The 16730-nt window shown below is 45.9% G+C and overlaps 1 protein-coding gene across 1 annotated transcript in view; it reads right to left on the reverse strand.

Moving 5' to 3' along the window:
• LOC147732886 (glycerol-3-phosphate dehydrogenase 1-like protein) overlaps window positions 1-16730 on the reverse strand; it is a 174581-nt gene that overhangs the window by 98489 nt on the left and 59362 nt on the right. Inside the window, exons 3-5 of the mRNA XM_086957430.1 lie at window positions 12577-12717; window positions 10996-11134; window positions 6278-6390 (exon numbers count right to left, since the gene is read on the reverse strand). Of these exons, the coding sequence (XP_086813556.1) occupies window positions 6278-6390; window positions 10996-11134; window positions 12577-12717 (393 nt within the window). The remainder of the gene's footprint in view (window positions 1-6277; window positions 6391-10995; window positions 11135-12576; window positions 12718-16730) is intronic.

Below are 16730 nucleotides of genomic sequence, written 5' to 3' on the forward strand. Positions count from 1 at the left end.
TTCCTTAATATTTATTAAAGATCTGACTTCATTATAGAATTGAATTTTTAATAACTAATAAAAATTGTTGTTTAATTTTTTTTCTAGCTAGTCTCATTCCCAAGCTACAGTATTAGAATTTTAATATGTACTCTGGTTGTCTAAACAGGACAGCTAGGCTTCCCACAGTGGAAAATAGTTTTTGGGTGCTAGTCATTATAAGGAAATGTTAACTTTAAATTTCTACATGTCCTACTTTTAAATATCATGCACCATAACCCTAAAGAAACCAGGTGAAGTAGTGTGGCTCACCGGTTAGAGGCGGTAGACCCGAGAGCAGAGGACGGCCCGGGACCAGGGTTCGATTCCCGGCGCGGCAGGTTTCTGGACCAGGGTCAGCGGACTCGATAATTCTCTCGCCTCGGTGCCCACTCTGATCAGCGATCACACTCGGCAACTCTGGGCATTAGCTTGCCTCATCTTCACTAACGGCCCCACCAGACCGCCGGGGATGCCTGGTCTCACCCTGGAGATACCCATTAAGGGACCATCTCTCAGGGAAGCCAGGAAGGGTTTCGCATCGGTCGAAGCGCCTTGGGACCCTCCGGGTAAGTAGTGCGCTATATAAATGCCTATACATACATACATACAGGTTTACGGTAACATTTTAGTTAGGTGTTGAAATGAGATAAGAAATAATGTTTAAAAACAAAAAAATACTGGAATTTCGCAGTTCTAGTTTAGTGAACTAACTATAACTTGCACCCGTCATGTCTTGCTCATGATCTTACATAGTACATAATTCATGTCATGTTAAATGACATCATTGATCATTAGAAGATCAAGGGTAATCAGACATACGTAATGATGGCGGTGTTACGAACTGAAGGAACTACAGTCAGCTTGTAGTCCTCCTTAGATGGCCATTGTGTATGGGGGGGTGAAGTCATCCATTTAAATACATGCATGATAATGATTGGCATCACTGGAAGCATTAGAAAAGGCTTGTCAGCCAAAATGAGTCATGCTGAGTGAAGGAATTGCATTTTTAATAATGCAAAGTGGAATAAATGCAGTTTTAACCCAATATACTGCTCCTGTTTGTTCCTGCCAATAAGGGGAGTATTATGCCATATAACTTGCTCCCGCCAATTTACAGCACACATTGCATGAAACACCAACGTGTTAAGGGGATATGGAACAATCTTTCCCATTATGTAAATGGATGGTAATGAAAACAGATTTTCATCATGGAGTTGGCACAGTATTAGATGATCAAAGGTAACTAGACATACGTAATGATGGCCGTGTTGCGAACTGAAGGAACTACAGTCAACTCGTAGTTCTTCTTTGATGGCCAGTGTGTAGGGGAGCGAAGTAATCCATTTAAATCCATGCATGATAATGATTGGCGTAAGGTTCGGTAGCTGAAATGTGCCATGCTGAATAAAGGAATTGCAATTTTATTTGTGAAGAGTGGAATAAATGCAGTTTTATCCCTCTGGAGTGTTCCCGTTTGTTCCCGGTGGAAGGGACTTTGCTGGTTGATTACTTTGTGCAGGCCACATGCATGCCAGAGGCACCCGTCATTAAAGAGTTCGGCAGCAATTGTGGCAATTGAACAAATGAAAAGTTTGAGAATCATTATTTTGGGACAAAATGGTGTATATTTCTTATACCAAGTCAAAACATCCAAAGGTTGTATCGTAACAAATACTGTTTTGTGTGATATTTGCATTCAGTAATCCTTTACCACCTTTCTGGATCTTGCGACACTTCATTACCCTTATTCCTTTACTCAAACACATTTGCGTCATTTTTCAAAGGCATTATTTTCTTCGTGGTTTAACCGGTATAGCTATTTATTTCTACACCTATTGGTTTCAGATTATTTTTAAGCAAAGGTGTGTTTCTTTTACAGTCCCTATTCAAGTGTGCAAGGTGTAAGTTAGGAACATTTTAATTTACTCTTTCAACTTTCAGTTGAAGGTCAGTTGATAAATACAGCAGGCCTACTCTTTCTTATTATTTCACTGTTCTAGAGTATTACGGTTTCTAAATTGTAGATGCTACAACATTTAAAAACAGAGACAGCAAAGAACGAGTACAAGTTGAACGCTGAATTTTTGCATGTGATTAGAGAAATCTATACCATATAACAAAACCATTCTAATATATGCGTAAATGTTAGAAATATCAGTATAAAGTGCGCAAGAAATGTCCCAAGTATGAACGTTTTTTTAACATTTTTAAAAACATTTTTTAAACACTTTATTGTCGACTGCAGAAGAATCAAGAGTAAGATACAGAGCAATGGGAAGCATCATCAGTCATTTTCCATTTTCTTCCCAAATTCTAGATCGATCAATTGCAGCAATTAACAATCATTAAGTATAACTTAATCACGATCCACTTAAACGACAGATTCTGGCTGTCCCCCACAAATTAGTGCAATACTATACAGTAGATAGTTTGATTATCAATACAATGTCGTGTATTCATTTCCCTTTTCAATAAACAAATCTGCTAACTGAACTTTACCCCAACAATCTCCTACGTTTTTTTTTACATTTGACAATGGACTACCTTTGCAAGAAAGGAAGGTTACATCTTGTGACGGAAGCTTACATGATATACAAAATGGCTTTGAAGACATCAGCTACATACGAAGTGTAACATCATGTAAAGGTGAACAACGGGTTGGGATGCTACCCGAAGCGATTTCTAGTGGTTAGCCAAATTGCAAGCATTTCTCCCAACACCTTTTGTGTGTTACAGTTGAAGAGCCATCACATGCTTGCATGAAAGTAGAGGAAATTACAACTTTTGGGGAAACAGATACATAACAAGCAGACAGAAGACACGTCCAATACATTGAAATGGAAGCTATGCAGTTATCGAAAGTGAGTGGACAGTAAAATTCTATCTCAATTCATTTTAAAGTGTCCCATGGCAAATGGGAAGTATGAAATTCCACAACACTGGAAATGGTTATTAGAGCACTCTGGCTCTCTACATGAATTTAGAGATTCAAGAATTGAAGTAGAAAAAACAACTGTAAATGTTATATATCAAAACCAGGATGAACATGAAAAAGTCACTTCCCTCTGGGAACAATATTTAAGTACAGAAGATGGACAAGTGAAAAGGACCAACTTATCTGAGTAAAAAAAGGACAAACGAACCAAAAGGGCTAGTTTTACGGCTGTACAAGCAGATGTAATATCCAACAACAGAACAGTAAGAAGTTGAACTGCATTACCAAGAATACAGATGCCATCTAAAAAGTCAAAATAAGGTTTAAATCCCACTGAGGAACAATAAACAAAGAATGAGGCTACAAGTAAAGCAAATCTTTGATAAAATGTGCACTAGTGGCAATTTAAACAGGGATGGTTGGTCAGGAAGATGCATTAATTGAGATACAGTTTCCTGGTAGCCTCTAAATGAAGCCACCCCAAGACCGTGCTGTGCAAAAAGAAAATGAAATGAAAACCCCAAGAGACTGAACAAAGGAGATGTAAAAGAATTAATGCCTTCCAAATCACAGAACTGCACAAATGTTATCCAGCAGCCTGTTTAAAATTTGGTGGCAGGTTTTTCTGGCCTCCATGTTGTGTTTTAACCTCCTACTTCTACTGGGCTAGGCATAGGCTGGATGAGATCAAGCCAAAATGACGGCGTGAAAAGCAGTGCTGGATACGGACTGCTTTGCTGTACCATATCTAAGCACTGCATCATTCCTGCAAGTTCGCACATCTACTGCCTTTGTTGGCCTACGAAACAGGACATAGGGAATGAGCCGCTCCCTCTACGGGCTATGATACATGGAGGGTTGGACTAGGATAGGATAGAAGAACTGAGGAAACCCCCAAACTGGGGCACTGAGTCCTCTACACCTGCAGCACTTCTATTTGTTTGAATAAACCCACTGAACGCGTTAGGAGTACGAACAGGCATGTGGAAACATTTCACTTTTGGTGTGTAAGTAATATTCACCATTGTAAACAGAATTTAAGAAACATGGGTACTGACTTAGGGGCAGATTACAAACCCCTTGCGCCTCTTTTACGCCGCCGTTGCTTCACTTTTGTGATGCAGCGGCGGTTTCAAAAGATGCGCCATGGTGCGGGGTATTTACAACGTGACGCATCTGGGAGATGCGTCACGTTGTAAAGCCCTGCGCCATAAGGAGGCGTTCCGGTGCGGGGGGGGCGTTCCTGCGCAGGAACGCCTCCTAAAAGTGGCTGAGTGAAATCTACAAAATTTCACTAAGTCACTTTTAGAACAATGCTGAGTCAAAACCCTGCGCCTGCTTGAAGCAGGCGTAAGGCTTGACGCAGCATTGGACAGATAGGGCACCCCCGAGCCTTGCTGGAGCTGCATCGCTCTTGCGACGCAACTCCAGCAATGCGCCGCCTTTACTGCACAGATGCGTGACGCATCTGTGCCGTTTTTGCCACATGGTGCGCCGCATTGTAAATGCGGCGCACCATGGGTGGCGGAGCTGCGGCGCACAATAACTAGTGCATCCCTGGGGATGCGCCAGTTATTATAAATCTGCCCCTTAGAGTTTAGAGGACAGAGTAGTGTCCATTAGGGCAACATGTTAAATTACTCAGTTGTCCTGATGGACATCCCATCCCCCAAATTTAGGGATGCCAAGCGTCCAAAGGACACGTCTTAACATTGTCAGGAACCACCTTCACAGTTGTAAATGTTTAATGGACAGCGCCGTCAAACTTTTACAAAAGTTTAATTTTTTTTTTTGAGGTATTTTGTTTCCTGTCCCTCGCCGCCAAGTTTTAACTGGCGGTGACGAACAGCAAACCTAATTCATCAGACCACCCACTCTAAATTAAGCAGCTGGTTAGATGGCTTACCTCTAATGGCACACACTTGGTGGAGACATATATCGGAGATGGAGCTGCAGTGAGCTCTGTTGTCGGCATACTGTCAGCCCGTCCACCTGTAAAGCGGGCAGGCTTACTGTGAGTTCGGAAGAGAGGGTACTCCGTCGCTGTTGCAATGAACTACCTTCTCCACTAAATGGTAAATCCGCCTCAGAGACTTTAAGTAACTGCAGAACTATTTGGCCTCCTCATTGATTAGGAAGGTGTCCATGATTCACATTCCAAGGCACTCTGTTAAGAAGTGCAGCTAGCATGGTGAAAGCTGGGGGGAGGCTAATATTGAACAAAATCCTAATGCTGTTTGGGTTATGGATGGGTGGGGGGGAAGGAGGAAACAGGTTAGACGACCTGGGAGTAAACGAAAGGATAAACTGTGCATTACTGGCAGTCTAGAGGAACCAAAGGACTTTTACAACACTTAGGGCCCAACGGAGAAGTTTCTCCCGTAAGGAGGTGCGGATAACTTGAAATTCGGAACTAAATTCATGAAAATTCAGGCGTATATATGAGGGGTACTAAAGAGAAAATCAAACGTCAGTCTTTGCAAAGCAAGCTCCTTCGTGACCAATATCACGTCTGTAAGCACCTGTGGCAGGGACATTTCACAAATTACACCAGCAGGAGGAGTAAAACTCTGGGGGGTGGAGAGGGGAAGAGAGAGAGAGAGAGAGAGAGAGAGAGAGAGAGAGAGAGGGGGAAGAGAGAGAGAGAGAGAGGGGGGGGGAGAGAGAGAGAGGGGGGGAGAGAGAGAGAGAGGTCACGTTAGATATGCTACTAATCTAATCTAGCCATGATATCAAATTTGCAGTATGAAATACATTATTTTATCACTACTCATTACTACCCAGTGCTAGTAGCATTTTTGCTGGGGCTGGTCTGATTTTGCACCCAGTTAACATCTGTGCACAAACTTATGGAGAATAGAGTGTACAAATGGCAATTTCGCCATGGCACACGTTTGCATCGCCTTTTACCATCAGGTGAAATCTGTCCGTGACGCCGGCTAATAAAAACATAGAACTATTGACATTTCTCTTCAGCTTTAAATTTGAATTGTTGCTGTAGCAAGCACATATAGAATCTGTATCCGTTCTAGCACTGACTTATGAGTCTAAATGGCCCGGCAAGAGATGCACCTATTATTACTAATTGACTTTCATCACTAAACTATTTCTATCACTAGACTGAACATTGACCATTCTTCATCAACATTTCTCCTACACACACAGAAATGATAAACAGCTTTGATACAGCAGACCTGTTATTATACAGCCTAAGAACCACATACATCACACCGTGCTTTACTAATACATCTTAATTAATCAAAATAGTAAAAAATAATAAAAGACCCATCTACCATGAAGAACAGCCTTGATTCAACCAACCTTTAAGGCCCCACAGAGCTCCACGGTGTCACAGTCTTCGACCACAGTGATCCTGAAGTTTGGGGTCTGCAGTAAATCCTTGAAGATGACACCGTGCTGCTTATTTTTGCACCCTGTGAAAAAAAAATCGTCGGAATTCTAGTAAATTTTAATATGGTGTATAATGCAAATGCACACAAAGCCTTTTATTTTATTTATTTTGCGTGTTTATAGAGCGCTTGAATAGACTCCCAAGGGAGTATCTCCGCGGTATCTGACTGCTGAACCTGCAGGAGATCGAATTCCATGGCTCCAATCTAGTTCTTAAACTGTGTGGTTAGACCTGGAACAAGAACGTCTTCAGCTTTTTCCTGAAGGCCAGATGATTTTCAAGCTGCCTAAGCTGGAGAGGGAGACCATTCCATATCCTCGGTCCCCTCACAGACAGAGCCTTACCCCCTTGCCTTACCCGCTTGATCCTAGGAATCGTGAGAAGCATTTGGTCACTGGACCGTAGAGCACGGGAAGGAACATACGGCACAAACTTGTCTGCCAGATAGGAGGGACCCAAACCATGAAGTCCTTTGTGGACCGTACAACAGATCTTAAAAACAACTCTCTGATGGATGGAAAGCCAATGAAGCCTGGCAAGAAGAGGTTTTGAAGATGTTCTCGGAGGGGCATTTAGAACCAGCCTGGCTGCGGTGTTCTGCACGACCTGTAACCTATCCAGATCCTCCTCATTAGCTGACAGCAAGAGACCATTACAATAGTCGAGACGGCTGATAACCAACGCCTGGACCAGGGTCTTTCTGATGGTGTCTGGAAGCAATGAAAAATCTCTGCGCAGCAATCCAATGGTCCGAAAGCAAGATCCAACAAGGTTGGTAACATGCTGCTTTTCATTCTTTTCTAATATGTATTGCTCCTTATACCAAAGTTGGGACCTAAAGGGGGGAGGGTGGTGGTGGGGGGGGGTAATGAAATGATAGAAAACAACTTATCACTGGTATGTGGTATAATGTTGCTAGTAATGCTGTATTAGTTTGCGGACCTTTCTTTCAATTTCACATTTTGGTGTTTTTATTACAAACACGTACAAATTCAATAACATCATACAAATATATTGAAAAAGAGAGCATTCCAAGACGTTATTACATTAACCTGAGACTGCATACTGGTTGCCTGTGACAGGACATTGTCATTAAAGCTTTAATAAAAAAATAACTGGATTTTTTCGTGGAATCCACGAGTAAGCCAGGAGTACTGAAAAGGTAAGTCATACTAAATGTTTTTGCAAGTAGGGCCTTAAGAAACTGATTAAGTGCTGAAACTCTTCCAGACCAGACACTTCGTGTGGAGTAGGTCAAACATGAAGATGGTCCTCTTGCATCAGCCTCCACCATTCTTAAAATCATGAGATTCTTTCCTGTGGAGCAGAATGATCTATGTAGCTATGGTGCTAATGGAGAAAATATCTCCTGAATGACTGCCCTGTGGCCTAAGAAGTGAAGCTGAACAGATTACTTTATTAATCTCCCTACCAATACCACAATGTGCCTTCGGTAGCCCCTATGTATCAATGCTGTTGAATTTATTAAAATCAAACATTCTATGGACATTTAAATGAATGGAGGGTTATTGTGTGTATTTTTAAGTTCTAAGTCTCTGTGATGAAATGTTCTTTTTACAGGTACAGTCCCATTTTTTGGCCCCCCGTTCGGACTATTCGGTACTGATGTAATGACTCTGTAGTGCACTGGGCCCTGCACACCAGGCACCAGTGCATGTGCTGTGAGCCTCAGAAAGTGTATGATTAATTGGCTTATTCTCAATTGGCAGACGTTAAGTTACTTATAAGTCCCTAGTATATGGTACCACGGTTACCAAGGGCCTGTAATTTAAGTGTCTCTTGTGGACTGCAGCACTGGTTGTGCCACCATGAGTGTGACAAATGCAAAAACAACAGTTGATGGACAGAATGCAGAACAATATCATACATTCACCCCAGTACAGAGATCTGGGCCTAAATCCATCGTTTTTTTGCTCACCATGCCATTCCAGTTTGAACTCAGCCATATGTAAATCAGTCTTGACCCTGTGCCCCATGGGAACAGTCCAGCCCGAACTGCCAAGCCAGGTCCTCCCTGGACTGGAAACATGCATCCAAGGACCGGTTTCAGGCCTTCAGCCCTCATCAGCCTGGATATCTTGATTCCAGTAGCATGGAGAGCACAAGACTCTCGTCTGAGCATACCCGTCCCATTCAAGGTGACAAATACAAAAACAACAGTTGATGGATAGAATGCAGAACAATGTCATACATTCACCCCAATACAGAGATCTGGGCCTAAATCCATTGTTTTTTTGCTCACCATGCCATTCCAGTTTGAACCCAGCTATATGTAAATCAGTCTTGACCCTGTCCCCCATGGGAACAGTCCAGGCCGAACTGCCAAGCCAGGTCCTCCCTGGACTGGAAACAAGCATCCAAGGACCGGTTTCGGGCTTTCAGCCCTCATCAGCCTGGATAGCTTGATTCCAGTGGCATGGAGAGCACGGAACTCACGTCTGAGCAAACCCGTCCCACTCGGGGTGACAAATGCAAAAACAACAGTTGATGGACAGAATAATGTCATACATTCACCCCAGTACAGAGATCTGGGCCTAAACCCATTGTTTTTTTGCTCACCATGCCATTCCAGTTTGAACCCAGCCATATGCAAATCAGTCTTGACCCTGTGCCCCATGGGAACAGTCCAGCCCGAACTGCCAAGCCAGGTCCTCCCTGGACTGGAAGCAAGCATCCAAGGACCGGTTTCAGGCTTTCAGCCCTCATCAGCCTGGATATCTTGATTCCAGTGGCATGGAGAGCACGGGACGGGTATGCTGGAAATTGTTGAGAGGGGGGAGGGGACGCTGAGCTGCCATTTCGGTCTACAGCTCCCTGGGGTTTATGACGGGAGACACTGCAGAGGCAAAAAGAGAGAAAGTCTGCATGAGAGAGAGGATGAGTGGGTGAATGAAAGAATGAGTCATAGTTGGCTAAAGAGACGCATGAGTGCAACAATGAGTAACTAAATGCATGGATTATGAGCGATTAAGTGCCTAAACAGCTAGAGAGGGACTATATGGATGGAAACATGGAGGCACTTCCAAATTGTAAACCAGGCGTTTTGGCTTTTTTCAAACCCTGTTTCTTTTGCAGTGAGCACTCTACAGGACAGCGTGCACTTCCTCTCTCCACTGCTTGATGCCACTCACTCTCTTTTTGTTGCAAAGTGGTACCACGCTGCTTGCTTTCTTTTTTGGGTAGGTGCATACTTGTTTTTCACTTTTTTTATTTTTATTTAAAGTTCTAACATGGCCATTGTCTATGTTAGAATGGTAAATAAAAAATGTCTGCCATATGCCACGACACAAGCATACATGCACACATCAAAACACACCCATGCACATGTGTCACAGGTCACATGTGCCACGACCCAAGTGAGCACATGGGTCAGGAAACATGAGTGCAGGTCAACAGCAGTGTAGAAACAGGTGTCCGAAATAGAAAATCCACTGAAATATTGTCAACAGTCTTGACACATGCATTTGTATGCAAAGCCTAAAAAGAAATTACAAAAACAGTAACTCTGCCATTCACAGCTGAGACTTTCAGACTTTGGCAATGCTTGCTTTCATTTGTCTTTGACCCAGGTTGATTGCTAGTACCACACACAGTTCAGACCACCATACTACCTACTGTAGCTCCACAGTTTTTATCAAGATGAACAAACAGCCGAATAAGGATCCTGGCCAAATTCTATGTTAACTCAACTAACAACCCAGCAGTTTTGTATCAAGTTGAACAAACAGTTGAGTTAACATAGCATTTGGCCAGGATCCAAGCTATCAACCAAGTAAAATGGCATACCAAAAGGATACTTCATTTGGCTGACAGGTTGATGTTAGAATCGGAAAGAAGTATCTTGTAGTAGCTTTAGGAAACATCTCAAGACGTATCTGTCTGCTTAAGATCATAGAAAGTAAGACCTCCCAGCACTGGGAAGCCCGTTGGGTAGCCTCTCGCTTGATACATTCCTTAAATTGAATTGTAATATATTTAAGCATCATTGCTCACTACTGAAGGCATCAACTGTTAATGCCCACCCCTCAATTATGGCCTGACCTGAAAGCGAAGATGTATAGTGAGAGGAAGAGTAATCAAAAAGCTATTAATGTCTACCAGCATGAGAGCTATAACAATAGTAGCGTCCATCCTCCTAATCTCAACCCAGACAGACAAACAGTGCTTGTTTCCCGTCTCCTACTGATTCCTTCGCAGTGTTGATGAAACTGCAGCACAGGTACTCCGTGCCAGCCCTCTAAACATTCTGATTGGCTGAAACAATCCCAGCATTTCATAAATTTAGCTGGTACAAGATGTTGTCTATCCAATATTTCAAATGGTTGGATGGTTGCGCTAGAGTTGATCCCATAAATTTCATCTATTTAGGATTTACACTGCCATAGGATAACAATAGTTTCAATTCAACACCAATCACTCTCCCAGCTATTTTTCTTTTAACAAACCTGAACACCTTCACGCACAAGAAAACAAGGCAAACATCTCTTTCGTGGCCGCGATGTTAGTCAAGGAAAATATTAGAATTCTGAACGCAGTGTAAATAATCACTGATGAGTAGGAAGTGAAATGAGACGGCATATTTGCCTTGCAATAATATGTTAATTACCGACTGTGGTTTCACAGAACTTTTCATCAGCCACTTCACTGGCTATGTTGGCACCCATCAGTACACTGACTTCAATGCCAAGTTTCTCTCGGATGATGTCTGATATGAGCTTCAAGCCGTCCGGCCCTTCATCCACTCCCTGCAAGGACAGATGCAAACATTTGCATTCTTTCAAAGATACATCTGGGACCGAAGAAGAAGGAGTGTTTAGTTCACAAGTGCCTAGCAGACCCAGTGCAGGTAGTGGGTGCTGGCAATCAATGTTGGCGACCGGGATTTAATTTTCATCACCAGTCTTAGACCCAGAGCAAGAGAGAGAGAAAGTAAGAAAAAAGGTGAAAGAGAAACACAGGAATTCAGTGACAAAAGGAGATAGCAGGGATGTGAAAGGAACTGCAAGAGTAGGATAAAAGGACAGGAAGGGCAGGGTGGGGCAAAAGGGAAGCATGAGGTGGAATCAAGACGAGAAAGCCTTGGTATTCAGGAGCCCCGGAGGCGGGCTGCTGAGAGACATTTTGGTTTGCTAATTTTTTTATTTTATAATTTTTTCCACAAGTTAAGCAATGAGGGTTCCAGTAGAAGGTGTAAATTATCCCACTAAAGTCTTAAAGGTAACACTTTGTTAATGAGAATTCAGAGATCAAAACAATAAGAAGACTTTTTTTAACTGGCTTATGGTCCAACTGTGCAATACCACATTTTACAATTATCCCACGTAATGATCCTTAATGCACCTCACGTGAAAAACCTATTGAGTCGACCTTGCAAGGATCTTAACAAGTGCATTACCACACAGACATTACATATATTTGTGGAGCAGACTGATTACCCCTCTGAGGTGATTACTACTACTACTACTACTACTAATAGAGTGCAATTGTGTGTGCTGTACATTATTAAAAGGGTCTATATTCCTGTACTCACTCCATAATTAACTTTTCCCTCCTATGCACCCCTGTCCTCTGCTGGCCAGCAGGCCAGCTCATGACCTGCCCCTTAACTCTGGAATACACAGTGACGCACGGTGCAACCAAACCTCTCTTTCACCCCTTCAAAAGAGATCTTAAACCCTAGGACGGTGAAAATTCATCCCCCATGTAGGTAGGTGTGCATAGGTGACAGCACTCGCTTTCCAATCTTGTGGATCTGCCCAGGGGTTAGACAGTGCTATGTTGTGGCATGCCCCAACCAACGACTCAACCGGCACCCAATGGGGGTCCACGTCCCTTAGTGCCATACCAGATTTTCAGGATAACCAATATGCTGATGATTAATCTTTAGGGACTTTGCAATGCATCTAAATTTATCTCATGTGGATGTCCTGGAGCTGTGCTGGACAACAGTTATCTGTTCCATGATGCACACTACTACAGGATGCAAAGTGACACTACTGTATGATTAACAGTAGCACTGGGGTATGCAATGATCTATAGAAAGTACCAACTTCAAATTAGACCCGCCCCATACGCAAGAGAAACAATACTAGACCCTTCTACAGACTCACACACGTTACTGAACAAATCAATCCTTTTCCCACTCTGAAATCAGGACATCCTGGGTATTTACAAGATGCGTCATTACCTTAATGAGTGAAATCCCAAATGCTCCACTTTTCACGTGGCCAACCAGCTGTCCACAAACACGGCCAATGAACTGATGTGGTAGGACAAAAACGAGGATATCTGCGCCAGTGGCAGCTTCAACAACATCCGGTACAGCGACCTGAAGCGAAAAAAGCAGATTTAAAGACAGGTGTTAGTGTTTCGCAAAGCACAATATGAAGGCAAGCAATTCAGATGGCCTAGACCCAGGGCTTAGTTTGTAAAAATTGTAAAAAAAACAAAAAAAGTAAATGCTTTACTGCAGAATCAATGGGCTGGTGAATACCAAGGCTTCCTAGTTTTGATTTCACAGGCCTTTTTCATTCACCACCTCACACGTCCAGATTCTTGCAGGTTCCTTTTCATCTCCTTCTCACTCTTTTCCTATATTTCTCTTACTCCGTCTTCGTCCATCGGGTGTCTTCATCTCTCTTGCTCAGAAACAGAAGTCCCTGCCCCCGGAAATGACAGGCAGTGACAACCATAGCAGCCTGCCGGCACAATTAAAGAACCGCAGAAGCCTTATAATTAGATGTATTTTCTGCACATACAAAAGTGTTTGTAGTTTGAGTTTCAAAATTCTGTACCTAGAGGCTGACATGACGCAAGAATATCTAAACGTTGTTGTCAAAACAATGATGGCGCACTCCATCCTGGGTAGCCCTTTGTTTTAAAGTGAAGGCCCCCAAACGCTGAAGCGTGAGGTGGCCGGGGAGGTCCGTGAAGTACGGAGAGAGATGGACTCCCTGGGGGAGCGTGTCAACACCGTGGAGGAAGCCGGCCACTCTAGAGACGAGGAGATCACCCACTTGCAGCAGGAGGTCCTGTGGCTGCGGGAACAACAGATTGAATTGCAGGCCCACGCCGAGGACCTCGAAAATCGATCCAGGCGGAATAACATAAGGGTCCGTGGCGTGCCGTCCGGCGAGGAGGGTGAAGACGTGACCGCATACCTGGTGGCCCTCTTTCGCGCAATTCTGGGGGAGTCGGAAGACTTTCGGATCCGTATAGACCGGGCACATCGGGTGGGTCGCCCCCGCAGAGCCACGGCGCCAGCCCCGGATATTCTGGCCTTCCTCCCGGACTTCCCCCTGAAGGAGCGGATCCTCCGCGAAGCGCGTGGGCAGCAGCCTTTCCGCTTCCGAGACCACCCTGTGGCCCTGTATCAGGACTTGTCTACGGTCACGCTGCAAAAGAGAAAATCATTCAAGATTGCCACCGACTTCCTCCGGGAGCAAGGGACACAGTACTCTTGGGGGCATCTTTTCCGCCTGATTTTTCGTTGGAACGGTACTTTGCACCAGCTCCGGTCCCTCCAGGATGTTTGCACGGTGTTGGGCCTCACAGCGTCTGATACGGACACCCCGGCACCGCGTCGTAGAAGAAGCACTCGTGACGGATGGCAGCAGGTGGGAGAGAGGAGCTCTCCACCGTTGGAGCGACCGGGCTCGCCCACGATCCGGGCGGACATGGCGGCCGCCATCCAGGAGGCCTCCAGAGTGGCGGCGAACGGCGAAGTGGCCCTGACGGCCTGAACTTACTCCGGGGGGAGTCTGCTTTAGCCTTTTCTTCTTGCAGGTGCGGGGAATCGGGGGGAGGGCAGGGAGGAATGGCGAGTGCTGGAGGTGGTGGCTGGACGTCCACTAGACTGATTTACCACGGTCCTGTCTGATAAGGACCGGACTGGGACAATGTCTTTTTTGCAAAGTTTGAGAAGTGGGGTACGGGAACGGGACCGGCGGGGGGATGTTTTGAATTTGGGGACTAGCGGGGGGGTTTGTTGTTGGGACTGGGGTGGATTTGGATGTGTGGGGTCCCGGGGGGAGGGGGGGGGGCTTGTCCAGTTGTGGGGTGTTGGGGTTCGGGGACTGTACTGTGCCATGGGGATGTTCGTAGTTGCACTGTGTTGAGGCCTCGTGTGGTGACTTCCATGTTTGCCTGCTGGGCTCTGCTTCCTGATGTGTGTGCTCCACTGATTCCCCTCCTTGATGGCTCTTAAAGTGATCACTCTAAATGTGAAAGGGCTGAATAACCCGGTCAAATGGCGGGCTGTGTTGTCTTTGTTGGAAAACTCCCAGGCGGATGTCTGCCTGCTGCAGGAGACTCATTTGCTGGCTAAGGACGGCTCTAGGATGCGTACCCCCAAGTTCCCCACGCAGCTGTTCTCCTCTAGCGCTTCTAAAACGGCAGGGGTGGCGATCTTGTTCTCTAGGGGGTTCAGGGGAGAGGTCTTGCACAAAGTAGCGGAACAGAAGGGGAGACTTCTGGCATATAGGATCAGGGTGGGGGGTTTAGCACTGACCGTTGGCACTATCTACAGCCCCAATGACCACCAGGACCAATTCTTGCACAAGGCACTAGAAGACGTGGCGTCCACCTCTGATAGGCACATAGTATTAGGGGGTGATTTGAATCTAGTTTTCGATGCGGCAATGGACAGGTCTATGCAGCGGCGCCACCAGTTGGGTGAGCTTTCGGGCTCGATTCGCACTCGACTTGAGGAGCTGGACTTGCATGACATGTGGCGCCACCTTCACCCCACCACCCGCGCATACTCCTACTTCTCACATGCTCACAGGTCCTATGCGCGACTGGACCATCTACTTGTGTCGGGTCCTATGCTCCTTTTGGCTTCGACCGCAGATATGGGGGTCCTCTCTCTTTCGGACCACGCGCCAGTGGAGGGTGTTTTCACTCTGCCACCGGTGGTTCGGCCGAGAGGGGTCTGGCGGCTCCGAGACACGCTATTGCATAAGCGGTCGACAGTGGACCAGATCCGCGTGGCCATTTTGGATTTCCAGAGTGTGAACGATAATGATGATACCTCTCGCGCGACGCAGTGGGCAGCCCTGAAGGCCGTGCTCCGGGGCGAATTTATAGCTATCTCCTCGGCTGAGAATAAGGATCGACAGCTCAAGAGGGATGAGCTTACCCGGCAGGTGAGGGAGCTGGAACAGGTTCATCATAGGACGGGGGCCCCCAGGGTTTGGAGGCAGCTGAAGGCAGCCAGGAAACTTTTGGCTGCCCTGGACATGGACCGGGCGGAGTATGCGATGCTTCGCCTAAAACACAAGTATTACACGGGGGGAGATCGGTGCGGGAGGCTCTTGGCCAACAAACTCAGGGTGCAGCACCAACAGCACCGAGTGAAGGAACTGGTTGACTCGGCCGGAGGTTTGGTCACGGCTGATGAGCAAATAGCAGACGTCTTTCGCAGCTTTTACGCTGCCCTCTACACTGGAGAAACCTCCTCTGCCCAGGCTGAGGTGGACTATCTAGAATCGGTGCCGCTCCCGTCGTTAACGCCAGATCAGGCCCAATATCTGGAACGAGACATCAGTGTCGAGGAGGTGGTCACGGCGATATCCCGGCTCAAATCGGGCAAGGCCCCAGGACCGGATGGCTTTATCCCTCTGTTTTATAAGACCTTCTGTCAGGAGTTAGCGCCTTTGCTGACCCGTCTTTTCAACACCTTTGCGGAGCCGGGTGCCATCCCCTCCGAATTTCTGCAGGCCACGGTCTCCGTGATCCCGAAACCGGGCAAGGACAGGACCGCCTGTGGGTCCTACCGCCCTATCTCGCTGCTGAACACGGATTTGAAAGTGTTCACCAGCATATTAGCGGCACGTCTGGCACTGCATCTCCCGGGCATGGTTGATCCGGATCAGGCGGGCTTTGTGCCTGGCAGGCAAACAGTAGACAATACAAAGAGGGTGACCCACATTCTTGAGAAGGCCTCCAGGATCCCAGGGGAGAGGATGCTCCTGTCCATAGACGCGGAGAAGGCTTTCGACAGGGTGCACTGGCCCTACCTAGAGAAGGTCCTGGGCAAGTTCGGGATAGGTGAGAAGTTCCGTCATCTGATCTTCAATTGTTACCGGTTCCCATCTGCGGTGGTCCGGGTGAATGGAGGCAGCTCTCGGCCCTTTCCCATAGAACGGGGTACGAGACAGGGGTGCCCACTGTCCCCTTTGCTCTTTGCCCTATACATGGAGCCATTTGCTCAAAGGGTTAGGCAGAACCCCGACATTGTCGGAGTCAAGATGGGTGAATTCCATCATGCGATTAGCCTGTACGCAGATGATGTCATTCTGACATTAGACGACCCGCGGAAGTCGCTACCGGCTTGCATTG

This window comes from Lissotriton vulgaris, chromosome 2_1, assembly GCF_964263255.1.
Source record: "Lissotriton vulgaris chromosome 2_1, aLisVul1.2, whole genome shotgun sequence".
Taxonomy (NCBI): Eukaryota; Metazoa; Chordata; class Amphibia; order Caudata; family Salamandridae; genus Lissotriton; species Lissotriton vulgaris.